Source organism: Rhinolophus sinicus, chromosome 3 (assembly GCF_057876585.1).
Source record: "Rhinolophus sinicus isolate RSI-liver-muscle chromosome 3, RSI-T2T, whole genome shotgun sequence".
Taxonomy (NCBI): Eukaryota; Metazoa; Chordata; class Mammalia; order Chiroptera; family Rhinolophidae; genus Rhinolophus; species Rhinolophus sinicus.
The window spans coordinates 365547-393141 of record NC_142503.1 but is presented as its reverse complement, the minus strand read 5'-3'; the positions used below and the strand labels follow the sequence as shown (position 1 = coordinate 393141).

The 27595-nt window shown below is 51.1% G+C and overlaps 1 protein-coding gene across 10 annotated transcripts; it reads right to left on the bottom strand.

Moving 5' to 3' along the window:
- Nucleotides 1–87: 87 nt before the first annotated feature.
- Nucleotides 88–27595, bottom strand: CEP72 (centrosomal protein 72). 10 transcript variants are annotated; one of them, XM_074329151.2, is made up of 12 exons: nt 27426–27577; nt 26938–27065; nt 25774–25966; nt 23180–23288; nt 17315–17493; nt 15622–15855; nt 12721–13001; nt 11071–11197; nt 9741–9937; nt 4239–4362; nt 1952–2063; nt 88–505 (listed from the first exon to the last, which is right to left on the bottom strand). In XM_074329151.2, exons 1-12 carry the CDS (start codon nt 27505–27507, stop codon nt 346–348), a joined length of 1926 nt encoding a protein of 641 aa, XP_074185252.2. In that variant the 5' UTR covers nt 27508–27577; the 3' UTR covers nt 88–345. The 10 variants fall into 10 exon arrangements, 7 of the variants coding, with proteins under 7 accessions (XP_074185252.2, XP_074185248.2, XP_074185247.2 ...); XM_074329147.2 differs by lacking the exon at nt 27426–27577 and adding an exon at nt 26074–26235; XR_012495217.2 differs by having other exon boundaries at nt 382–505; nt 1706–2063.

Sequence of the window (27595 nt, the reverse complement as noted above, 5' to 3'; positions counted from 1 at the left end):
AGAACTTGTTTCTGCTCACCAACCAGGGAGCATATCTCATTTTATACAAGTCAGTGAGAAACTCAGTTATCATTTGTGAAGAGCCACTTTTTAGAACAATGTATTCGTTTATTAAATAAGGACTAATTGTTCACAAAAAACTTTTCTTCAATCATCACACACGCTCTTTTTCACATGGGGCAACAAAATGCAGCATTTTCTTGATCTCAAGATGCCTGATGAAACTTACGGATTTGTTTTGTTTGGAAACCCGGGAAGGGCCTGCGTACCCTGTCCTCTCAGGCGTTTTGGAAGATGGAGCTGCGGGCCCTGAATAGCGAGCACACAGGCCGCCGCGTGGGGGGCTTAGGTGGCGCAGGGCGGGTGGGTGCTGCCGTGCGGGGACAGGCCCAGGGTCCTCTTGAGCGCCTGGTAGCTCCAGTGCAGCTGCTGCACCTCAGCCCCATGCAGCGCCCGCGCCCGGTCCAGCTCCTGCAGCAGGTGCTCGTTGGTGCTGACCAGGGAGCTGCGGGGACACAGGGCCGGAAGTCCCGTTTGCTGACCTGCGGTTGTGCCCGCCAGCAGCACCCTCCCTCCTGACCCACGGCTGGCCAGACCGCAGGCCGTCCTGTCCCTCGCACACCCCTCAAGCTCCCTCAGCCACTGCCCCTCTGCCCCCCTTGCCCCCAGACCGGGTGGGCAGGTCTGTCGGCCCCTTGGCCATCACGCCACCCTGCAGGCCCCCTCGGCACCGGGGGAGGGATAAATGGACTCAACAGTGAACCCATGGCTCTCAATGCCCCAGCCACACAGGGGCACTGAGAAGACCACCGTAGTCCACGGCTGGCAGAGCAATGGCCTGATTCTAGAAAAGACCCAAGACTGAAATATTTCCAATTCCTGGTCAAGTATAAAGGACTCTAAATGATTCTGACATTGTAACAGTAACAACTGAAAGTCCTGATTTTTTAATATTCTCAACCATTTTTAATTTTAGAAGGCTTTTTGCAGAGAAGCTGCTGCTGTATTCTACTGATCCTAGCATCTCCAAATTGCCCTGCCAGTTAGCAGTGACCCAGTTAGCAGTGACCCAGACGCAACTGTGGCATCACAAGAAGTGGGCGAGAGCAGGGCCGCTTTTCCCTGAGGTCGCAGGGTAGCAGCCTGTTTGCTTGGACCTGACACAGCCCCTGGCAAGGTGGACGCCACCCCACCCCCACCCCATCCACACCAACCCACAGGGCCAGCTCCGAGTGACCTGCCAGGTGGCCCCATCAAGTTCAGGCAGTGATCTCGCCTCGCCGGCCAATCCCTGTACTCGTGGCTGCGTCACCTCCCTGCCTCTGCCCATCTCAGTCAGGCCTGTCTCTCAGGAGCCCCTGCCCTGTGACTTGTGCCTATAATAGGCCCACAGGGTCTGTGGCCTTCAACCCTGAAAGGTCACAGCCTGGATCCACCTATGACCAGACTGCACCCAAATCCGGGGAGATGTGGTAGCCTCAGCCGAGGAGAGAGAGGACAAGCAAGGACAGTGGAGGAAAGGGCAGGGGTGTGGGCACTGGCCGCAGGCACTGGGGCTCACACAGCCGCACCCCGACAGCAGCCCGCCTCCCCCCGAGGCAACTTCCTGTCTATACAGCCTCCACCCAGTTTCCAGGACACAATTCTCTAAAGAAAACCTGACGTCCTGCCTTGACAACACCCACACCCCCAGTTCCCTTCTCACCTCCACCACAGCCCCCCAGGGGCTAAAGGTGGTATCTCCGTGTTGCTTAGTGAACAGACACGACCATGCTGAGGGGACAGCACACGTCAAGGCCCAGGGCCCTCGGGACGCAGGCTCCCGTCACTGACCAGCGTCCCTCATGTGCCCCTCCCCTCATGGCCCTGGTCACACCTCAGAGGCCGCTGCGGCAGGAAGGAACGTCAGCATTCCAATGCCTGGCCCCAGAACACGGTGCCCTCTGTGTACCTGTGACTCTCCTGCAGCATGTGTGTGAGCTTCCGGATCTCGTCACAATGCTCCAGGTGCTGCTGTAACGCCATGACCTCACCTGACAGCCTCTGCACGCCTGTCTGAAGCCCTGAAAGGGAAAGTCGGCAGCGCTATTTAGTGAAATTCATTTATACATTTGGAAGACTAAAACAATTCTAGAGGTTAAACTGGACCGGCGATACAAGAGAAAGAATGCAGCTTGGGAAAGGTGAGCTTCTGTGAGCAACTCAGAGGGGGGTGAACAAAGAAGGTCCCGCTCCAGCTCCCTCCTCGGGGTGAAGCTGTGGGGATCTGCCCCCAGGAACCCTGAGGAACTGCACCCCTATGGAGAGGGCAGAGTGGTGACAGGTGGTCTGCCTGCTGGCAGGGCAACCCTCAGGCCTCCCTTCCACAGCGCAGTGACCTCTGCCCAAGGGGAGGGCCTGCAGCTTTGGGGAGAAGTGACGGATGCCCACGGTGGCCCCAAGTCTCTGGTGTGCCCTCTGGTCTCATGGCCGAGCATGTGTTTGCATCCATCTACATGACTCCTGCTTCTCTCTGGGTTTCCTTCTCAAGGGGAGAAGAAAGATACTATTTATTGGCTCCCCAATCCAAAACCAGGCTACCCATAAATCCACATGCAGACACAGCCCTGCAGGACCACAGCACACCCGAGGCGATGGCAAAGCCTGCGCAGGGAGGCAGGGAGCAGGGCGGTGGGGGGCGGGGGGAGGTGACGATGACAAAGGTCCTTCTCAGGAGTGCCACAGCCATGTGCTCAGACAAGAAAACACCCCTCCGGACCTGTGCCCCCTGGGAAGAAGCCACACACCAGTTAACACCAAGAGTAATGGGAGGCCAAGACCAGAACCCCACAGACAACGTTAAAACCCTGGCGATCAGGTAGCCTCACGACCCCAAAGCTAAGACAGCCACAGCCCTGCAGGTGGGAGCCCTCTTGTGTCCCATTTTCATGGGAAATCCCAGGCCAGCTAGGGACCCAGGGCGGGCGTGAGGGAGAGTCAGTCTCCCCTAATAAAGTAAAGCCAGGTCCCGTGCGGTCTCAAGGAGCTGGAGCCACCATGACCCCTCGAGGCTGGCCTGCCGGTCCCTGCAAACAGCTGGTGAGGGGTCCAGGTTGAGCAGGACAGGACACCAGAGAGAAGTGGGGGAGGGAACAGGGCCTGAAGCCCCCAATGGAGGCTGCCATATGTATCTGCAAAGTTAGAAAAGCTGCCTGACTTGCTCCTTCTAGGAATTCATGACAATGAACAACGGGGAAGTCGAGGCCAACCCCCTCACAAGTAACTATTTGAGCACAACAGCGCCCCTTCAGACAATGAAAGCCATGCCCAGAACCGATTGAAACCATAACTGCCCGTGTTAAAATGAACCAGACAAAGGAAATTATACCAGCAGTGAAGGAAGCACCTACGTCAGAATCGGAGAGTGTGAGAAAGGACGTGGCTGCAGTCAGGCAAGAAATGAGCAGCAAAGGGAAGCTTCGCAAGAAATGAAGGCTCAACTAGAAGGAACCCAAGAGCAAGTGAACATGACAATGGAAAGAAACATATGACATCGGAAAGAAACAAGGTGAAAAGGGGAAGTTTTTAAATAAAAATTTAAATGAAAGGACTGTAAATCACTCTTTACACTCAGTACAATGGCCCAATAAACACGATGGGCAAAGAGACCAGGGTGACTACGGGTGGCTACGTTCACGTGACAAAGGCCACGGTGAGTACTTGGCACAGACGCCAGAAGGCCCTGAACCAGAAGTATGGACCACGTGGCCCTTTAAGTAGAAGTTCTGGGGCGCCTGAGAGGTACGGATGGGAAAAGGTGCTCAAACTGTCCGTCCTCTGAAATCAACACCTTCAAGAGAACCCACTTCACACCATGGAAAACAGACCGCCGACACCTCATTCAAGAGCCCGGTATCTGAATGGGAAATACCGAGAGCACTTTTGTAAAAATGGCAAAACAGAATCAAAGAAAGTGAAGAGAGGGAAATGAAAACGATCTGAGTCTGGAAGGCCAGGGACCAAGGAGGAGCACTGCGCCTGCGCGGGACAGTCCAGGCTGAGCAGAGGGTGGCCACCCGCACGTGCCACATGCCCGAGCGGCTGAGGCGGCAAGGGAATGGAGCAGTGCGCCCGCTCCAACTCGCACAGCAGCCCGCTTTATGGTATCTGCGGTTCCTGAATCCTGTGAATAATTGGAGATGAAGCCTCCATAGGGGCGTTTGAACCGAGCAGAGGTACCACAGGAACTGGCAACTCACCAGTGATTTGCACATTTAACGTAGCTGAAGTGTCTGCATTTCTTACTTCTTTCATGCTGAACAGAAGAGACTTTAAGCTACTGTTCTCCTCCACAGATCTGTCTAAATGCTGCCTCAAGTCATCCTAAGGACACAGAACAGTACACTTAAAGCAGACAAGTCCAATTCGGTAGAAGGCACACAGAACGTTAAAGGAAAACCTTTGAAACCACCGGACACCAGCTTCCTGTTTCGAGTCAGAACTGCTGAATCACAATGGGAAGAGCAGTACAGTCACAGGCCACCTAACTAGGGGCCTGCAGTTCTGAGAAATGTGTTGCTAGGTGATCCGTCGTCTGTGAACATGACAGAGGCAGGAGGGCACCGCCCACTGCACCCCTGGGCTGCGTGCTGCAGCCTCCTGCTCCTGGGCCACAAGCCTGGAAGCGCGTGAGGGCACCAAGGACTGCAGAAGGTTGGAACACATGGTATTTGGGAAGCTAACCAGAGCCAGGGCACAGCGGGCACACGGTGTAGAAGGTAAAGATGGCACACCTGGACAGGACACTCACCAAGAACGGAGTCTACAGGACTGGCGTGGCGCCGGGTGAGTCAGTGGGGAGTGGATGTGACAGCCTGGGACGTGACTGTGCACGACTGCAGACGTAAACACTGCATGCTGAGGCTACACTCAGTTTATTTTAAATTTTTTTTCTTTCTTCAATGATAAATTAACCTTAGCTTACAGTAGCTTCTTTACTTTATAAGCTTTTACATTTTTTAACATTTCAACTCTTGTAAAAACACAACTTAAAACAGAAATACATGGTATAGGTGTAAAAACTATTTTCTTTCTTTATATCTTTATTTTGTAAGTTTCCTATTTAATTTTTTTTTTAACTTTTTAAACTTTTTTGATAAAAACTAAGATACACACACACACACACTTGCCTCAGCCAACCCGGGTCAGGCTCGTCAGTGTCACTCTCTCCACCTCCACATCCCGTCCCACTGGAAGGTCTCGGGCAGTGAGGTACATTGAGCTGTCACCTCCTGGGGCCACCTCCTGAAGGACCTGCCTGGGGCTCTTCTTGAGGATGTGTCACTCTTTTCCAAAAGTATGTGCATGGTGGTCTGCTTTCTCTGTCTCTTTTCCATCACAGATTTGCTATGAGCAGATAGAGCGCCATGAACACTGACCAGTGCACACCTTTCGGTGTGGGGTCCACGCTGTCAGGCTTCTGAAGAGCTGGCTGCGGTCTGCCCTTAGAAAGGACAAGGGAACAGGCACTTGCAGACACGTGTGTTTCCCAGCAATCTTGCAGCTGCCTTCAACACTTTCCACAAACGAGGAGGCTGAGCCTGGGAGGTGCAGCGGGTGGATGCTGAGATGGCCACGGGTACTCGTGCCCTCGTGTGCTCACTGGCTCCTAACCAACAGTGACAACTCACGCCTGACGGGAGGTCACGTGAGGCCGCTGGCCACCCGAGAGGGCCTGGAGGCCTGCGGAGAGCACAGCCCTGACCCCCAGCCCGACGTACAGGCCACGCATACGGGGCTCCTGGCGCGCAGGACCCAGCATCTGCTGTTTGAGGCACTGCACATCAGGTGGAGGGGCTCCGCAGCGGGCCTACCTGCTCCAACTGGCCGGCTGCATCTCCACAGCCTGCCCCTCACCCCCATGACAGCCCGTCAGTGGTGAGTTTTTAAAAGGAGGGCTCCCTCAGTGGTTTCCACACAATAAAACCCACTGCAGTGATTAGTGAGGTGATGTACCATGGTCTCTTTTTAAGTAAAAAACTGTATATACTTAAGGTGTACATTTGACATTTGATGTACGGAGCGAAATCACTACTACAGTCAAGTGACATTAACATGTGTTCTCAGTTACTGTGCTTTGTGACGAGCACACCTACAATCTACTCGTAGCCATTTCCAGATTCACTTGTGTCACCCAGTCATCACTGTCCCCTAGCTCTAAACCTGCTCGTCCTGCACAGCACAGCTCTGCCTCTGACCAGCACCACCCTGATGCCCCACCTCCTGCCTGACACCCTGTCTATGCTCTGCCTCTGTGGCCTGGACATTTCACATTCCACATGTAAGAGAGACCATGCAGTTCTTCTCACCAATCTTACTCCAGCGCCCTCCAGGGCCACCATGTTGTCATAAATGGCAGGGTTTCCTATTCCCGAGGATGAGTGGTGTCCACTGTACGGACACACATTCTTGATCCACCCACCCACCCACCAATGGGCACTGAGGTTGCTCCCACACCTCGGCCACCATGAATAACGCTGCAGTGGACCTCGGGGGCAGGTATCTCTTCATGCTACTGATTTTATTTCCTACAGGTATCTACCCAGGACGGGGATGATTGGATCACACGGTAGTTCTTTTAATTTCTTAAGGAAACTCCATCCTGTTTTCCACAGTGGCTGCACCAATCTGCAATCCCACCAACAGTGGAAGAGGGTCTCCTTTTCTCCACAGCCTCGCCAACAGGTGTTTTGATTTACTGATGATGCTCATTCTTACAGGTGTGAGGTGATAGCTCACTGTGGTTTTAGTTTGCATTTCCCTGATGACTAGTGACACTGAGCATCTTTTCAAGTACCTGTTGGCCACCTGTGTGTCCTTTTCGGAGAAATGTCTATTCAGATCCTCTGCCCATTTTTAATGAGGCTGTTTCTTTTTTGCTGTGGAGCTATATGAGTTTTTTAATATATTCTGAATATTAACCCCTTATCAGATATGTGGTTTGCAAATATTTTCTCCCATTTCATAGGTTGCCTTTTCATTCTGGTGATTGTTTCTTTTGCTGTGTAGCTTTTTAGCTTGATGTGGTCCCACTAGTTTCTTTTGTTTTTGTTTTTTTGCCTTTGTTGTCTGCTATTTTGGTGTCATATCGAACAAAATCACTGCCAAGTCCACATCAAGGAGCTTTTTCCTATGTTTTCTTCTAGGAGTTTTACGGTTTCGTCTTACATTTAAGTCTTGCGTCCATTTTAATTTTTGTGTATGCTGTAAGGTAAGGGTTCAGTTTCATTCTTTTGCATGTGGCTGTCCAGTGTTCCCAGCACCACTTATTAAAGAGATTGTCCTTTTCCCAGTGTGTGTTCTTGATGTCCTTGTGGGAAATTAGTTGAACCAGATACAGTGGGGTTTATTTCTGGGCTCACTGATCTGTTTCAACAATCTACATGTCTGCTCCTATGCCAAGACCATGCTGCCTGGACGACTGGCCTGCAGTACAGCCTGCAATGGGGACAGAGATGCCACATCGCTGTTCTTTCCCAAGATTGCTTTGGGGTCTTTTATGGAACTAGAAAAAGAAGAATACAAATTACAAGAAAAATAATTACAGTTTTTAAAATTGTTTTTTCTATTTCTGTGAAAATTACCATTGGAATTTGTATAGGGACTGTGTTGACTCTGCAGATCAATTTGGACGTATGGACATTTTGACAACATTAATCTTCCCGGTCATGAACATGGGCTTTCCTTCCATTCATCTGCATCTTCTTCAATTTCTTTCATCAATGTCTTATAGTTTTCAGTGTTAATATTTTTAAACTCCTTGGTTAAACTTATTCCTAATATTGTTGATGCTACCATAAATAGGAATATTTCCTTGGGTTTCCTTTCCAGATAAATTGTTGGTAGAAAAGAAACACAACTGATTTTTGTTATGTTGATTTTGTATCCTGCAACTTCACTGAATTTATTAGTTCTAACAGGTTTTGTTTCTTTTTTTTCTGGTGTGAAATCATTAGTGTTGTCTATGTATATATGACCAGGTCATCTGCAAATAGAGATAATCTACTTCTTCCTTTCTGATTTGGGCCTTTCATTTCCCTTTCTTGTCTGCTTGCTCTTGCTAGTAGCTCCAGTACTAGTAGGTTGAATACAAGTGCTGAGAGTGGGCAGCCTTCATGTGCACTGGGTCTCAGAGAAAAAGTCTTCCATTTTCTCCCACTGGTCATGATGGTAGCTGTGCCTTTACATAAACGGCCATTATTGTGTTGAGGAAATTTTCTTTTATACCATTTTGTTGAGAATTTGTTTTATCACAAATGGATACTGAGCTTTTGTCAAATGCTTTTTCTGCATCTATCAATTGCTTTTATCTTTCAATCTGTTAATGTGGTGTATTAATATGCATATGTTGAACCACCTTTGCATTCCAGGGGAAGATCCCACTTGTCATGGTATAAAATCTTCCTGATGTGCTGTTGAATTTGGTTTGCCAGTACATTATTGTTTTCACATCTGCGTTCATCAGAAATATTGGCCTGCAGTTTTCTTTCTTGGGGTGTCTCTATCTGGCTTTGGTATCAGATGCTGCTTCACAAAACGAGTTTGAAAGTGTTCCCTCTACTTCTGTTTTTTGAAAGAGCTTTTGAAGGATCGGTATTGAGTTTTCTTTAAATGTTTGGTAGAACTCAGCCATGAAGCCATCTGGACCTGGGCATTTCTTTCGGGGGAGCTTTTTGATTACTACTCAATCTCCTTATTTGTTATTGGTTTGTTTGGGCTTTATTCCTTCTTAATACAGTCTTGGTAGGTTGTATGTTTTCAAGAATTTATTAATTTCTTCTAGGTTATTCAATATGTTCGTATATAATCATTCAGAATAGTTCCTTATGATTCTTTATATTTCTAAGGCATCCATTGTAACGTCTCCGCTTTCATTTCTAATTTTGAGTCTTGAGTCTTCTCTCTTAGTCTAGTGTAGGGTTGGTCGATTTTGTATATTTTTTCAAAAACCCAATTCAATTTTGTTGATTTTTCCTATTATTTTTCTATTCTCTTTATTTCTGCTCTACTCTTTATTTTATTCCTTCTGTCAACTTTGGGTTTAGTTTGTTGTTCTTTTTCTAGTTCTTTGAGGTGTAAAGTTACATTGTTAATTTGAGATCTTTCTTCTTCTTCACTGTACACATTTATGTGTGATGGTCTTACAGTGAGGTTACAAAGGACAAGGGCGGCCCTGCCCAGCCAGGAGTCTTGGGCTCAGCTGCTGGCCCAGCTGTGCTGGCTCTGGCTGCCATTGGGTGCCACCTGCTGGTAGAAATTCCCTCAGGTCCAACAGGACCTTGGTCCCGTGGTTGGCTCGTGCAGGCAGGACAGCAGCAGAAACCCCAGGATCACCCAGCTAACTGGAACCTCTCTCATCAGTAGCCTCGGGAACCTGGACCAGAGAACGTGGAGCCACAAAAGCTCTACCTCAAGCCCAGCTTCACCTTCTCTCTGTCTCTCCCACTCAGCCTTTCTCATAAGAGGGCAGCCGCCCAGGAGAGGCAGAGCTGGGAGGAGCAGTGATGCTGCCACCTGCACGTCACTGGGGCCATGGGGTCTGGGAGCGACAGAGCCCGCCCAGGTGAGGAGAGGCTTTGTGATCCTGGCAGGGCAGGAGAGGAGCTCCAGCTGCAGCCTGACAGTGGCTGGGGGGCAGTGCAGAGTCAAGACATTTCCCCCCATCTGTGAACAAAGGGAAATGACACCAGGACGTGGCTCACCATCTCCTTCCGGGTGCTGCTGAGCTCCGACACCACCTCACTCATCTTCACGCCATGTTGCTGCTGCTGCTCAACCAGGCGATCGTGCAAAGCTTTGTTTTCGAGAGTCAGGTACCTAATTTCTTCATTCAGAATTGTCGAATTGTCCTGAGCTGCTGAAAATTCTTGAGCAGATGACAAAATACGTCTTGCCTGAGCTTCAAGCAAAAATCAAGTGTTATTATAGCATTTACGTGGAAAGGGAGAAGTGTGAACAAGATGTGTTCAATATATTTTGAATGTCACACACTACATGCCTCAAAAACACTACAGGCCTGGAGACTAGCAGAGACGTGGGCACCCCTGAAACGACGTTCGCTCAGGCTTTGCTACATCCAGAGGAGCAGTTTTACTCTAGAGAAAGGTGGCCCTCCGGAGAGGGGAGGCCTGGCGTGCTGTGGCTCGCTGCCCTCGCAGCCTGCCTCGCCCCTTCAGCGCCCCACCTGGCAGCTGCAGGACTGTGGACAGCAGTCTGTACCACAGGCCGGGCCCACGGCGGCCCTAACAAGAGGGTGTAGGTTTATGGGGTCGGCCTCCAGGCTCCAGCGTCTCGAGGATTCCCGATCCCAGGAGGAGAGGCTGAGGGGCCGACAGACTGAGCAGACGGAGAACCCAGGAGCCTCTGGTGGTGGCTAAGATGACGGCCAGGCAGGGCCCAGGGCGTGCTAGGAAGGAGACAGCTGGCAAGCCCCTGTTCCCACTGGGACACTGACGGCTGCACCCCAGGCTGCAGGAGAAAGAGAAAGGTAGCCCCAGGGATGCACCATCCTGCCTCACACCCCAACTCTGGGTGGGAGGGTCCCCAATTACTCCTGCACACAGCAAACCCAAGTCCACTCGGGGGAGGGACCATCCTCCTGGACCTCAGTCATTTCCACCAAAATCTCAGCGAATCCCGGGCCCTGCACACAATCTCAGAGGATTCGGACACAACAGCAACAGCTTTTTAATCTCTCCAAATCCTCACATGAAAACAGAGCCATGAGAAGCAAACACCTGTGAACGGCACTTCCAACAAAACCAGGTGACGAGGCATCTCACAAACCCCAGAGCCAGCAGGAGGGAGCCAACAGCCACAGGCCTGCGTGGCGTCCCTCGTGTCCCACAGCTAAGGGACCCCCAGCTGCTATGAGGACACGGACAGGCTCCCTACAGCGCAGCGGCCACACTGACGGCTGACAGAGGGAGGCCGGGTCCAGCCCGGACCGGGGCCCAGAACCCAGCAGGAGGACGAACACCTGCTGACACAGTGCCGCCAGTGCTGACGAGCTGACCGTCCCTCCCAACTCACCCAGGAACGCCTCGTTGCTGTGCAGGGACTTGCAGCCACTCCAGTACCTGTCCACCAGGTCGAGAAGCACTTCCAGAAGTGTCACCTCCAGGGTAGCCTTCCTGGACGGGTACTGTTTGGGAGACACCTGGGACAGAAACAGAACCATGGCACCGGCTTTCAGTTCCCAACACAAGGCTTCTGACACCACAAGCTCGGTGCCCACCAGGCACCACGCCAATACCCTTATCCACGGAGCCTGCACACCAGCCCCTGCACAAATCCACAGGGGGTGACATACAAGATTCACCCCCTCTCGACATGTGGCGGTGGGCAGGTTCCGAGAGCTCAGTGCCAGGTGTCCACGTCTGTGGGGCAGGGTAACATGTCACACCAGGACGAATGGCTAATGGAGGATGCAAGACCTAAACTGAGGCGTTGTACCACGGGTCTGCACTGACACAGGGCCATGTAACCCACCGTGACCGTGTAAGGGCTGCGGCTGTGGGGACTCCCACAGAAACCCCCTGACCAGTCCACATTGACTCCAGGACGGCAGACACCCCTCAGAGCCAGCGGCCTGCGTGGCCACTGGCGCGAAAGGCCCCCATATAGTGAAGTCACACACAGCGGCTACTGGGCAGAGCCCAGCGTCCGAGCACACCAGCGGCCGCGGGGGCCTCTACACACAGCAAGCCATCGCCAGCATTCAGTTGGCACTCTGTTCCTACCTTTACAAGAATGACTACCAATTGTAAGAATTACTGAAGGGGCATGGCTCCTGCCCTCCTGCCCACTTCCCAAGTGCGCAGGGAACACTTACCGCGCATTGGACCGGGAAAGAGGAAAAGCTTCCATCTGTCTCCCAGGCAGCAAGCCAGTGAGAGTCTCGCCTTTCACTGGCACTTAACATATGAAAGGCCTTTCTACTAAAGAACTTCTGGAACAGCCAGTGAGTGCCTGAGTGATGGGACAACCTGGGCCAGGGCAGGTAAAGCCACGTCAGTGGGACACCCCTCACCTCTTGCCACCGCTGCCTACCCCAGGAGCCCCAGGGAACACAGCGGTGGTGGACGTGTCCTCAGGCCCCCAGGAGTGAGAACACCAAAGGAGCACTGCTCTGCCGAGGTCACAGGGTAACCGGTCAGGGTGCTAACACTAAGGCCCCACTGCTCACTCCCAAAGCTGAAGCTGAGACCATCCCAGATCCGAAGCAGCATCTGGACACTCGGCCAGGGCGACAGGCACGGTGACAGGCCAAGGTCCCCACAGTGGACCCAGTTCGGTCACTGAGATTTCTGTCTTCCCCACACAGGTACTGCCCTCTCCACGAGGATGACCACAGTGAGTGTGCGAGGCCGCGGGCGCAGTTCTGCACTTGGCCGTGTTCCTCCTGGCCAACAGGAAAGGCCCACGCACGTCCCCCCTCAGGCACAAGCACATTCTCCCCTCCACCCAGACAGGGAGACAGCGACAGGCTGAAGGGGCAGCCGGACAGCGGCCAGGCCACTTGTAGGAACAGGCTCGACCCACGACCGGCAGTGACCAGCGGGCAGCCGGCCCATCGTGTCTGGACCCTGACACACAGGGGCACACTGCCAAACACTCAGGGGCAAACACGAAGGAAGAGTGTTTATCTCAGGAGTGTGACCGATGACAACGCCCACTCACCCCCATGTCGGAGCCACGTGTGCCAAGGGGCCTCTGCTCGCCGGGCTCCGACACCTCTGAGGGGGAACAGGCCGTCTGGCTGCTGCCCTGGGAGCCACTGTGCCCGCGCAGACCACCCTCCAGGCAGCTCACACAGGCCTGGGCGGCAGGCGCCTGGGACCTCCCGCCAGGCACGCTCTGCTTCCTGTACTTTTCGGGAGAAGGCGAGGGCTTGAATACGTTCTGTGCTGACAAACTTGATTTCTGAGAAGAGGGGGCTGAGTCCTCGACGTCTGTGGCATCTGTAACACAGGGAACAACAGAGCCCTCGTCAGCCAAGTTCCCTGGGTGCAGTGACCAGTGTGTACACGCATGCGTACGCGTGTGTATGCATGTATACACACGGGAAATCCATCAAAGAGTGACAGGACTGAAGCATTACTATGTGTTTTCTTCCCAAAATCACGTACGACAAAGATGAGCAAAAAGCTGACATTTGGAAATGAGAGCGGACCCCAGCACTGTTCCTATGGGAGACCGTTCACGGATCAGCTCCTGCGACTTTCCTGCCCCCAGGGCCGCGCATGGCCCCACAGCCTCTGAACCACGTCCCCTGGTGGGCTCATACCAGCGCCACCCAGCACCCAGAGGAGGCAAGGGTCACACCTGGGCAGCTCGGGCCCAGCACGCTGTGGACCAGGGTCCGTAGAAGAGGCTGGACCAGGGCCCAGGGCCCAGCCCTCCCTGCTCTCCTCTTGAAGCTCCTTGGCCCTGAGCCCTGGGACCCTCCTGTCTGGTTCCCCACCCAGGCTCAGGTCCACCTTAGGAGGCCGCCCTCCCACCAGGCGTCTCCTGTGGGGTCCCCTCTGCATTCCCAAACTGCACTGGCATCCACACAGCTCCTAGGCTGACCGTGAGCGCAGCCAAGCCTGGCCTCCCAGCAAACCCAGGCTCCTGTGCACGTAACCTGAGTACACGACAGTCACTTGTCTGCCTGGGGCACAGGTCACCTGACACACTCGCCTTCAGCGCCATGTCAGTGACCAAACTTACCGAGTCCCTCCACCTCTTGCTGGGTCCACACAGATGGGCCCTCCCACCCCCCCTCCACGATCCCACTGGCCACTCCACCCCACCCCACCCTGCCTAGGGATAAACACAGACCGTGCACTGCTGCAGCGCGTCACCTTGGCCTTGACCTGCACTCTTCTTTCTCCACACTCCGCTCCAGCCCCTGCACGAGCCCACCCTCCAGAACAAGCGGCTGAATCTGGCCACCAGGAATCAGCAGAGCAAGCCACACTGGGAGTCAACCAACACAAATAAAATCTGAACGCTTTAACCTTCAAGGTGCAGAGACAGAAAGATCGTGAGAAATCATTTCGGGTCCTAGGAGTCTGGCGAGACATGACAATTAGAGACGCTGCGTGCACCTGGACGGGGTCCTGGATCACAAAGAAACAATGTCACTGGAACATCCCGTGAAATGTGAACAGGCTGTCTGTGACAAAGTTCATTTCCGATTCTGGAGAGTGTCCCTGCTGTTAAGAACCACACACAGGAATGTTTCGGAGTGACAGGACATCCCGCTCCAAGGTTCAGAAAAAGAACAATGACAGAGAGTGTGCACACACATGGATATACACCCATGTATACACATACAGCAACACAGGCACACATGTACACATACACATGTATACACATGAACGCACACGCACACAGGGACATAGACATACACATGTGTACACATGCACACGTACACACATGTGCATGAGTGCAACACATGCTTACACAGGGACACGTATACACACAGCACACACACATGCACATACACATAAATACACAGGGACACAGACATACACGTGCGCGCACATGCACACATCCATGTACACATATGCATCCACAGGGACACGCATGGACTTACACACGGATACACATACACATACCACACATGCATGTACATATACACATGCACACACATACATGCATACACAAGGACAGATTCCCACAGCACACATGTACACATACACACGTGTACACAACATGCGTGCACATGCATGTGTGCATATATACCACACCCACACAAGGACACACCCACTTACACAGGCGGAGGGGCACAACTGAGCAAAGGTGCTCGATGCTGACTTTGGGAGTCTGGATGGACAGACAGGAAAGTCCCTTGTCCTGCTGCGGCAGCCTTTCCAAGTTCACTCTGGAAATCCACAGGGACTGCAGGTTGCAGAGAGGTCTAAGCATCGAGCATGTGTGTGTTCGTGAACTGAGGTGAAACGACGAATTCTGACAGTTGCATAAACAGGGGTGCCATGAACCCACATACCGCGGCATCTTGATGAGGTCTCAGAATACAGGGGAAAAGCCACCGGGACAATGACAGCAGAAAACATAACAGGGGTGTGACCCGGCCTCAACACCACACCCTGCTCTGCAGCCACCACAGGCAGCCTGGGCAGGTCACCACCACAACTCGTCCTGCCTTCAAAGCCCCAGGGACCAGCCTGAACAAGCCTCAGAAGGTACTGTGTTCACTCATATTGGGGGTTTTCTGACACTTTGCCATATACATGCATGTAACACTCTTAATTTAACTCATATCTCATTTCCCTCACCTTTAATTTTTAAAATGTAGCTATTGTCATAGCCTGGGCCCATGTATTTAGAAGTGTGTGTGTGTGTGTGTGTGTGTGTGTGTGTGTAAATGCACCAAAATACTTACAGACTAGGAATCTAAAATATGGATGTATTATAAATTTCAATGTACGAGGTTCTTTCTTAAGACATTTTGGCGCATTCCACAAACAAACAAGCTTAATAAAGAGAACAGGAGAAGTTCCATAGCGACAAAACACATGGTGACAATAGCTACCTGCTTAAGGAGCAATTGACGCGGCTGTGTGACATTACCTGGGTGTGGGGAGAAGTGCATGTATGGCCCCCGGGGGCGGCGGGCCCGGACTTGGTCTCCATGCTGCGGCGAGGGCGAGGGCGAGGGCGAGGGCGAGCGCTCTCCGAGGTCCAGGTTCTGAGGTTTCACTGCACCAGACCCTCTGGAGCTGCCTTTTCTCCTCTCATGGCCCTTCTTTATGGAGTCCCCACACTGGTACTGTATTGACTGAGGATTCAACAGATGTCTGGATTCTATTTTATTAGAGAACATTTAACAAGTTTTAGTTCATTAAAGATTACATTTTAAGCTTCTGACACTGTATGAAATCTATTAAGTATATCACTTAGATAAGAAAGAGGTGACTGAGTGGGTTAACAGTGCAACAGCCAACCCTGTCATGAGCTGCAGTGGTCACTGCTGCAGGCAGGGGACCGACCCTGCCTGACTCACGGGTCACCACACAGCCGAGAGTCAAGATGGTGTGGTACTAGTAAAAAGACAGACTTGGTGACCCATAGAGCAGAATGCAGAACCAACCAAATTAACAAACGTGCCAAGGTTATGACATGAGAAAGAAGACAGTCTTTTCAACAAATGGTATTAGCACCAATGGATGTGCAGGGTGGGGTTGGCAGCAACCCATCCCATCCCACAGCCCACTCACAAATCCAGACCAAGAGCAGGTCACAGACTAAACACCGAGACCACAGGACACCTACAGGGAAAATCTTCACAAGCGTCAGGGGAAAGATTGCAGGGCACAAAACACGAATCATAAAGAAAAAACTGCTAAACTGGACTATACTAAAAATAAAACTTCTGCTCTTCGAAGCATCGTTGAGAAAATGAAAGGCAAGTCACAGAATGGGAGAAAATTTGCAATCCTTACATCTGAGAAGAGGTTGTATCCACAAACCATACGGAGCTCCTATGACTCCATACCAAGAAGAGAAAAGGGTGTAGAAGCATCACCACAGGACATACACGTGGCCTGTAAGCGCGTGAAGAGACTTTCATGACGGGGCTTCCGGAAAATGAAAACGGAAGCTATCATGAACTACGACTACCTACCCAGGAGAACTGCCAGCATTGACGACTGACCATGACAAGAGCTGGCGAAGATGCTCAAAGGGCAGATGCCCTTGTGCCAGCAAGTGCACTCTCCTGGGACTTCAGCCCGAACTTACACCTCGACCTGTTGGAGTCTTGATGGAACCCTCCCAGGAGGCACATGGAGGAAGAGACGGAGCTACAGCTGGGCACAAGTCCTGGTGCCAGCAGAGCCCCCGCTGAGGTGCACAGGTGGAGAAGCCATGCACGGCAGAGACCCCACACCCTTGGGTTATGGCCAAGCGCTCAGCGCTTCCCAAAGCTCAGCGAACACCTGCCAGGCCCACACGGACGGCAGCTCCACCAGCCACAGGCCACGTTCCCTTCTTGTCCACTCGGACGTCTTACCCCTTCCCTGTAACTGGAAGGGGCTGAGGACTAAAGTGACTGAAACAAGCACGTGGTATGCTGCTTGTCAACTTAAATTCATTGACCTTTTCTCTTGTAATTCTGGAACCCAACTTACTGGCATTTACAAGACTGCATGAAGATTCTGTATTTCAGTTCTCTAGAAAGCACAGGTACATCGTGAAGCCAGCGATGGCCACCTCAGAGCTGGGGAGGGGGACCCGCTGGCCTTCATGGGGCGCAGCAGCGTACCTTGGGGACTGTGGAAGTCGGCCTCTCTCTCCTTCTGGCTGGAACTCGTGCTCCCAGGAGGGTTGCTCAAGTCCCACTCGCATTCGGCAATCAGGCTCAGGACCGCCTCGTCGTCCACGTCCACGACCAAGCACTTCTTGGCTGAGGGGTCAGTGCACTTGGCTCTGGACTTGAACGGTCTACAAAGAAAAGGCAGCTCAGTGCTGTGGCCCCAGCCCGTGCAGACCCTGTGAGGGGCGCGGCCGCACACCTGCACAGCCACAGGTCTCGGGGGCAGCCGGTGCAGCGGCAGAGAAATGGGTCTTGTGCCTCCACTAAAGAGAAGTTAAGAAGTTAAGGAGGAACTCGGCAGGACAACTGGTGACGGAGAGCAAGGGCATGTGATGTCACCATGGCACCCAGCATGTGCAGAGCCCCACTAGGATTTGTTCAAGAACGGAAGTTCGGAAAGCTCTCCTTTTCCTAGCGTATCACAGTGTGATCCACGAGATCAGGAAAGGTAAAGGATACAGTGTCCAAACTTCTATGTTTACATTAAGTGACTAAAATGTGAGGTGTTTTTGAGATGACCTCACTCCCAACAGTGACCCTCCACGCAGAGAGACCTCATTTCCAACAGGCAGCTTGAGAAGTGACCTTTCACAATAATCCTCAACCATATCCTGGGGATTATAAGTATAACTGATTCTATGACGAGTGATCACACGTGAAGAGGTAAACGCACTATTTTCTACGACAAAGTTTTCCAGATCCCTGCAGAGAGTAGGGGCCTGGGTTCTCTTCCTGGCTCTGCCCACAGAAACCTGACCTCTGACACATTCCAGCCCCGCTGGGCCTCCACTGTCACCTCTGGATAGTAAGGAGGCTGCCCAGACTGTCTGTTAGTCCTCTGAACTCCAGAATCTGTGACAGTGCAGTCCTGAGATTATCAAGAGCAGGTGAACTACAGAACGTTGCTGAAAGAAATTAGAGGAGACACAAGTAAATGGAAACATGTCCCATGTTCATGGACAGCAAGACTTAACATTAAGATGTCAATACTATTCAAAGTGAGCTACAGAATCAGTGCGATCCCTCTCAAAATCCCAACGATATTTTTGTAGAAATAGAAAAACCCATGCTAAAATGCACTGGAATCTCAGGGGACTCCAAATAGCCAAAACAATCTTGAAAAAGAAGAGGAAGCATTAGAACCAGACTCAAATATGACAGAAATGCTGGAATGACCAGACCAAGATTTAAAACAACTATGAGTAATAATGTAAGGGCTCTAATGAAAATGCAAGATGGGAAACATAAGCAGAGAGATGGACATTCTAAGAAAAAAATCAAAAAGAGATACTAGAGATCAAAACACTGTAACTGACATGAAGACTGCCTTGGATGGGCTCATTTGTAGACAAGACACGGCTGAAGAAAGAATCTCTGAGCCTGAGGATGTGTCAACAGAAAATTCCAAAACTGGGGCCGGCCCAGTGGCTCAGGCGGTTGGAGCTCCGTGCTCCTAATGCTGAAGACTGCTGGTTCGATTCCCACATGGGCCAGTACCAGATGGCTCAGTTGGTTGGAGCGCGTCCTCCCAACCACAAGGTTGCAGGTTCGACTCTTCGACTCCTGCAAGGATGGTGGGCTGCACCACCTGTAACTAACAACGGCAATTGAACCTGGAACTGAGCTGCGCCCTCCACAACTAAGATTGAAAGGACAACAACTTGACTTGGAAAAAGTCCTGGAAGTACACACGGTTCCCCAATAAAGTCCTGTTCTCCATCCCCCCGACCTCCCCCCAAAAAATAAAATTCCAAAACTGAAAAGCAAAGAGGAAAAAAAAAAGACTGAAAAACAAAACACACTAGAATGCTCAAGCATTGTGGCACAACTACAAAAGGTGTAACATATACATAATAAGAATACCAGTAAGAGAAAGGAACAGAAAAAGCATTTCAGTAAAGACTGAAAATTCCTCAAATTAATGTCAGACACCAAACCACAAATCCAGGAAGCTCAGAGAACACTGACAAGTTAAATGGCAAAACAACCACATCAATGACTACCATATACAAACTGAAAATATCAAAGACAATGAAAAAAAAAAATCTTGAAAAAAGCCAGATCAGAAAAAACATTTTACCTGGAGGAACAGAGATAAGAATTACATCTGACTTCACCTCAAACCATGCATGCAAGAAAGAGTGGCGTAAAATATTTAAAGTGTTGAGAGAACAAAACTACCAATCTAGAATTTGGTATCCTTCAAAAATGAAGGAGAAATAAAGACTTTCTCAGATAAACAAAAACTGAGGGAATCTTGTTACCAGTAGACCTCCCTTGTAAGAAATCTTAAAAGAACTTCTTTAGAGAGGAGATGGCTATAAGTCAGAAACTCAGAGCTACATAAAGAAAGGAAGAGCATTAGAGAAGAAATTAGTGAAGGTAAAATAAAAACTTTTACTTTTATTCTTATTTTTAATTGACCTAACAGGTAACAGTTTGAAATAATAATAGCAACAACGTATTCAATGACATACGCCCATGTGTATACATATAAAATACATGCTTGTGTAGAACAGTAGGGCATGAGTGACCGCGATGACCCAGGGACAGGGAGGGAGGACTGGGAGCATTTGTTATCACAAGGCACTTGCACTCCCTGGGAAGCAGCGTGGTGCTCTTTGAAAGTGGACTTGGATTAGTTGTAAATGTATATTGCATACTGTAGGGCAACCACTAAAAAAAGTAAAAATATAACTGATATGCTAAGCAAAAAGAGAAAATGGAATGGAATCATATAAAACGTTCATTTAAATCAACAAAAGGAAGAAAAAGAGCAGGAGACAAGAACAGGAGCAAGGACCAAGGGCAATGAGAAGAAAACAGTAACAAATATCATAGATATTCATCCAACTGTATCAATAATCACTCTAAACATTGATGGTATGAATACACCAATTAAAAGACTCAGATTGTCAGAATGGACCAAAAAACAAGACCCAACTATATGTTGTTTACAAGAAACCCACTTTAACTATAAAGACACAGATGGATTAAAAGTAAAGGGATAGAGGCAAGTATACCAAGGTGACACTAATCAAAAGAAAGCTAGAGTAGTTACAATAATACCAGGAAAAGCAGACTCCAAAGCAAGCAAAGTTATCAGGGATCAAGCCGGGCATCAATCACATAACAATAAAGGGGTCAATTCTCCAAGAAGCCGAAACAATCCTTAACATCCATGCACCTACCAAACTTTTTTTTGATGATGTAGACCTTCAAACTACATGCAACAAAAACTGAGAGAACTGCGAAGAGAAAGGTGACTCCACTATCCCAGTGGGAGATTCCAACGCCCTCCCTCAGACACAGCCAGACCCAGCAGGCTGGCAATCAGTCAGGACACACTGAACTTGATAGCACCATCAGTCGCCTGGGTAGAAGGACATCTACAGACGACATCATCCAACAGCAGAATACACATTCTCAAGCTCACGTGAACATTCACCAAGATCTACCACATTCTGAGCCATAAACAGACTTTTACACACTTAAAGAAGAGAAATCTTATATGACTATCTGCTCTCAGACTACAATGAATTACACTAGTAATCAATTATAGATAACTGGAAAATCCCAAAATACTTGGAGATTAAACAACGTATTTCCAAATAACACATGGGTCAAAAAAGAAATCTCAAGAGAAATTTAAAAATATTTTGTACTGAATGAAAAATATATATCTTCTCAAAATTTGTGGGATGCAGTGAAGCAATGCGGAGAGGGGAATTTATAGTATTAAACGCATATATTAGAAAAAGAAACCAGTAAGAGCTAAAATCAATAATCCAAGATTCTACCTTAGGAAACTAGAAAAAGAAGAACAAATTAAATTCAAAGTAAGCAAAAGAAAAAAAATAATAAACACTAGAGCAGAGGGGCGGCCGGATGGCTCAGCTGGTTAGAGTGCGAGCTCTCAACAACAAGGTTGCCAGTTCAATTCCCCCATGGGATGTGGGTTGTGCTTCCTACAACTAAAGATTGAAAACGGCGACTGGACTTGGAGCTGAGCTGCACCCTCCTCAACTACATTGAAGGACAACGACTTGGAGCTGATGGGCCCTGGAGAAACACACTGTCTCCCAATATTTCCCAATAAAATTTATGTTTAAAAAAATTAGAGCAGAAATCAATGAAATTGAAAACAGGAAATCGATAGAGAAAGATCAACAAATTCAAAAGTTCTTTAAAAAGATCAATAAAATTGAAAAACATCTATGCCAGGTTAACACAAATTACTAACATCAGAAATGAAAGCGGGGGCACCACTATAGATCTCACGGACATTCAAAGGGAAATAAAGGAATATTATGAACAATTCCATGCCCACAAATTTGATCATCTAGATGAAATGGACCAGTTCCTGGAAAAAAATAATCTACCAAAATTCACACAAGGAGAAATGAATAATCTGAATTGCCTTACATTAATTAAAGACATTGAATCAATAATTAACAGCCTTCTAAAACACCAGGTCCAGATGGGTACACTGGTGAATTCTACCAAACACTTAAAGAAGAATTGTACCAATTCTCTATGATCTCTTCTAGAAGTGGAGGGAACACTTCCTAACTCATTCTACGAGGCCAAATTACTTTAATAACAGAACCAGCAAAGACAATACCAGAAAATTATTCTCTCATGAACACAGATACAAAAATCCTCAAAAAAAATTAGCAAATTGAATCCAACAACGTATAAAAAGAATTATACACCATGACCAAGTGGGATTTATTCCAGGTACACAAGGCTGATTCAACATTTGGAAAACAATGCAATCCATCACACCAATAGGCTACAGAATAAAAATCACATGATCGTATCAATAGATGCAAAAAAAGCAGATGATAAAATCCAGCCTCCATTCATGATAAAAATGGTCAGCAAACCAGGAACAGAGGGAAACTTCCTCAACTTGATAAAAAAAACACCTACAAAAACCTACAGCTAATATCACACTTGGTGGTGAGAAACGAGATGCTTTCCTGTAAAGATTGGGAACAAAGCAAGGGTGTCCCCTCAGCACTACAAATATTCTCTCTTTAGTCCTTTACAAAAAAAGTTGGCCGACCTCCACATTGGAGGAATTTATGGATGAGCTAAGGCATATAATGGGAGAAAAAGGGAACTCGTAAAGCTTCAGCCTGAAGGAGATGGTGTAAAGGAGGACACCATCCTAGTACATGACAAGCACCGTAAACAGTGAACTGACTTCTACCCTTTAGATCAACCCGTACACAAAGCCTGAAGATTCTCCATGGCTTCAAAGCATTTAGAAACTACCAGCCGTGACCACGTGCAGAATCCCGAAGATGCCGAGGGCGGGGATGGCAGGCGGGCACAGGCTGAGCAGAGGCAGGCGCATTGGCCACAGGGCCCTGGGCAGAGGACACAGGACGTGCACTCCACAGGCTGTCACAGGGCGTGGGGTGGGGGCTGTGGCAGCCAGCAGTCCTGCTCCAAGTGTGCACAGCCAGACCTGGCAATGTGTCGGCACCATCGGGGGCAGCAGCGGGGAGAGGGGCTGATGCTTCTCGCCAGAAGCCTCTGCACTATTTGACTTCACACGTGTGACTTTAGTAAACATTTTAACATTAAAAGGTAACTTACAGGAAGAGGGACTCTGTCCCTTGTCTCCTTGCGCCCCAGCTGGTACCCGGGCCTCTGCTCCTGCGTGTCTACCCTTTCAGTGGCCGTACACCCACAAAACAATTGACCTCGAGCTAATGCGGAGCTCTCCATCCTTTGGTTACACGCCCAACACCAGGCCGGCCTCAGCATGTCTGCACGCTCCCACACCACACGTGTTCATACCTTCCGGCTCTGCCCACAGCTGGCAAGCTCTGCGTGGCGTCCAGTGATCCCTCTGAAGCCAAACGCAGCCAGGATGCCTCCCGCTCGCTCTCTCTCACGGGGCGGTCATCTAGGGAGCAAATGCCACCGAGACACTAGCAAACGACACCACAAGGCACCCCAGCACCACCCTGTGCATGCCCAGAGCTGCCACCGCTTGCTCCGGACCTGCTGTTCCCTTTGGGGTGACCCTGCCAGTATCCCCCACAGCACTGGGCAAACCCAGGAAAGGATGCTGGGCTCCTTCCCAGAGATGCTGCCCGCTCGCACAAAGCTCTCTCCACAGACCCCGCTCTGCAGTCAGGCTGTGTCCGCAGGAAAGAAACGCATGTACAGGTCCACACCCGGCACACCCTCTGGCCCCTTCTTTTAATGCACGTTCCGGGCACTGCGTGACACACCTGACAGTATCCATGCGTGAGCACCCTGGACACACTAGAGAGAAGATGCCCTCACGCCTAACATTTGCACCCTCAGAGCCTCAGGACTGGGAAACACAGACGACAAGTTTAAACTGTCCCCACGGGCATGCCCCAGCTTCAAAGGCTTCTACTCAACATCTCCAGGGCTTCCCTCCAGGACCTGAAGGTGACGCGCTTCCCAAATGTTCACAGTTGGTGTGTGGACAGCTGCGATGCGACAGCACAGGTTACTGTTACAAATGGTACGTCTGTCCATTCCGAGGCTGCCTGCCAACGGGCATTTCCTGTGGCACAGCCCAGAGAGCAGAACCGCAGCAAATGAGTGATGCTGCAACAGTCGCATCCAAACAGGGAAACAAAGGAGCTGGGAAAACCACGCAGCGACGCCTCTGCAGGCTGGGGTTCCTCTGGGGACACAGCCGCCTCCCTAATCCCGTCCCTGCCGTGTCCTCAGTGACCCCCATCCATGAGACATGGCCTGGTCTCCTGGCCTGTCTGTCCCACATTCCCTGGCACTGCACCTGAGAGCAGGTGCAGACACTCGTTGGTGCTGATGACACACAACTCCCCTCCCTGGGCCTTCCCTTCCCTTCTTAGCTCCAAACCCTCGCTATCAGAATACTGCTCTGGACCGTTCAACTACAAATTCAAACTCCATACGGCTCAAATCAAATGCAAACTCGTTTGCCCCAAAACTACGCCCTCTCCTGACTGCAACATTCTCCCAGACCTCACAACCCCTGGACCATGCGAGGTGTTCGCTCCACTCCTGTCAGCCTGCAGGGCCCTTCAGTTGCTCAGAGCCACTGGCTGCTCTGACTTACGGGGCACCCATGGGTGCCAGAGGTGCCGCACTGAGTGACCCACTGTGTGGGAGACTCTCACATCCCCGCCCCACACAAAAACTGAAAGAGTCTGAATCTAAAACATTTGTGACAAAGGGAAAGGAGTGATTTCAGACTGAAGATTACAAACATTTCCCATAATCAGGATTGGGAAGCTTCTGAAAAAGAGCCCCCATCGACTGCCTGTGTTATTTGGAGTCAAAGGTAGAGTGGAAGCCTGCACCCTCCCAGGCACCTAGACATTCCGAGTAGGTCTCACCGACCCCCTGGGGGCCGGTCACTAACAACCACGGCACAGCCCGCCCGCGGCATCAGTGCCCTCGCAGCCCAGACACGCAGACGGGTTTCCACAGACCCCAGCTGGGCACCAGCAGGACCTTGTCCGCAGTCTGCCAACAGCTCCGTGTTCACCACGTGGACAGTGGTGCCCCACACCCTCGTGACAAATGCTGCCCTGGTGGCTGTCACTGGGTTCTTGAGGTCGGCCCCCAAGGAGAACAGGCCCTAAATGAACGCACCCCCAGCCTCGCTGCGAAGTGAGCGGGCTGGGGACTCAGGACCCACTATGCTCACACCCCTCATCCAGACACTCCTGCAGCACAGGCACCGGCCGTTACCCGCCTCCACTGCAGGACCAAGGGCATGAGGCCCCGAGCCTCCCACCTCAGCGCTGCACGGTCAGCGCGCCATGGAAGTGCGACGTGGAGGGGCATTGGCACACAGCTCACGGCAGACACGTGCTGGGAGGCAGTGGGAAGGCACCTGTGGCTCCCCGAGTGTCACCCTCCTGACAGGCCATGTCGAATCGGCTCCCTGCAAGCCTGTCACAGATCTATCCCGTCAGGGGAAACGGGATGCTCAGGTGTGGGCTCATCCTGTCACCGGGTCCCCTGGGGAGGGTGCGGCCCAGTGAGCCTCTTGTCCTGTGTCCTTCCAGGTAGAGTCCAGCTGTCCGGCTGAGCCTAAGACAAAGCCCAGGGACCATGCGCAGAAACAGGCACCAGAAGTTCAGGAACGCGCCCAGGCAAACAGCTAGGAGGGAAACCAGGAGCCGAGCAGCCGGCCCACGCCTGTGCTCCTGGCCTCCCTGGGTATTATCTGTGGCCGTGGGGCTCCTTGCCACCTTCCCAGGTGGCTCTCCTGCAAGACCCACCCTGTGACACAGACCCTCACGCCATCAGAGCAGAAAGTCACCATCCCTTTTCAGAAAGACCAACAGCGCGATCGACCAGGGAGCACAGACCCTGACAGACAGGCCCCAGCGAGCAAGCGCGGGGTCAGCACCCACCCAGCTGCCTGAGCTTCGGGAGCGCGTGCACGACGAAGTGACGGTAACCGGGCTCATTCTTCACCACGGGGTTCAGTCGCAAGTCCACATCCCTGAGCTCGGGCAAGGAGCGCAGCCTCAACACTTCTGCCAGCGAGGACACGCAGTTGTGGTAGAGGCTGAGACGCTCCAGGGCAGCCAGGTGCTGAATCCCCTGCCACAGGACAAAACGCCAAATCAGCTCACACGTGGAAAAATCAGCAGCGCCACGGGCGGTCACAGAACCATCAGCCCCCTCAACAAGCTGCGCTGAACACATACCGTTACCAGGAAGAGCATGAATGTGAGTGTCCTCTCTGTCTTGCACACGGTCACATGCCTGTGCAGAGACGTCTGCCACAGTCGTGACCACTGGGGACAGCTGGTGCCTGCTGCGTTCTCAGCACATACCGAGCTCAATTGATTTCATTCACCTGCACGTAACTGCACAGGATGAGCACCACTGTTGCCCCATGTCACAGATTAGAACACTGAGGCCTGAGGGCAGAGAGATGAGCCAGAACTGGGTACAGCCTGGACTAGAACTGGCCTCTGACTCTGGGCAGGCTCCTGACCCCGTGTCAGAGGTGCTGAAGCACCACGGTCCAGGGCAATGTCCTGCCTTCCTCTCCAGATAAGCCACCAGCAATGTTTACACAGCATTCCCACTAGCCACCACCTCAGTGACCGAGTGAGGACTGAGCCCCTGCCCGGACAGGCCACTGCACAGGCCTGCACTTGTGGCCCTGCCATTCAAGGCCCCGCGGCCACCAGGAGTCAGACCATAAACAGATGTGCAGATCAGAAAGTGGATGGAGGAGAAAACACGGCTGGGAAAGGGATGGAGAGTGATGGGCCCACACACATTAGTCTCTTGGGCCTTTCTGTATCCCTTTAAAGACACAATCACCTTCATCAGAGCTGTAACTTTCGGTTGTCAAAGTAGTTTAAAGACGCAATGTGATGTGTAAGAAACTAGCTCACTGTAAACACCAGAAGAATGACACAGCACTGAAATCGCTGTTACGTGTACAGACGACAAGCATGAGGGCATCATTATCAAGCAGAACACGTTTAACTATAAATGTACTTTCCACTGCTACTGACAGCAATACATGTTCGTTTCAGAAACAAACTGAAACTTACCTCTAGACTAACCAAGGAGTTGTGTGAGAGATCTAGAGATCTCAGACCCGTTAAATTTATTAAAGAATTTCCCAGGTGAGTAATCTTCTCTTGGTAAGTTCCAGGCATAGACAGGGACCGAAGTTCAGCTAAGAGAAAATTATGAGATTTGAACCTTATTTTTCATTGAAAATAAATTGTCATAAAAGATATAGGAACGTCATAATCTGAAAAAGTCACAAAAATAAGGCAACTCTCAAGTTTGAAGAGCAATATTAGAGTCGCATTTAAAGTCTGAGCTTGTGTTCACCTCCCGAACGCCCCCAGGCCCAGGCTGCCCCTCCCCCCACTGCCCGCCCCGCGGCCCCGCCCCCACCCCCGCCCCCACCCCCAGGCCTGCGGCCGTTCGGGAACCGCGCATCCGTGTGCCGGCGCCTCTGGCCTGACCGCCCGGAGGGAAGCTCGCGCCCTCGGCCAGCGCCGCCCTCCCGCCGGCGGCCGCCGCGTACCCAGATCGCGGTGCGGCGCCAGGCCGCTCTCCTCCCGGATCTTCTGCTCACACAGCACCCGCCGCGGCCCCGGCGGCGCCATGCTTTCAAACTGCACGCCTCCTGCCCGCGCCTGCGCAGTGAGGCCGCCCAGGGCCGCGCGGGGCGGGGCCGCCGCGTGGGCGGGGCCG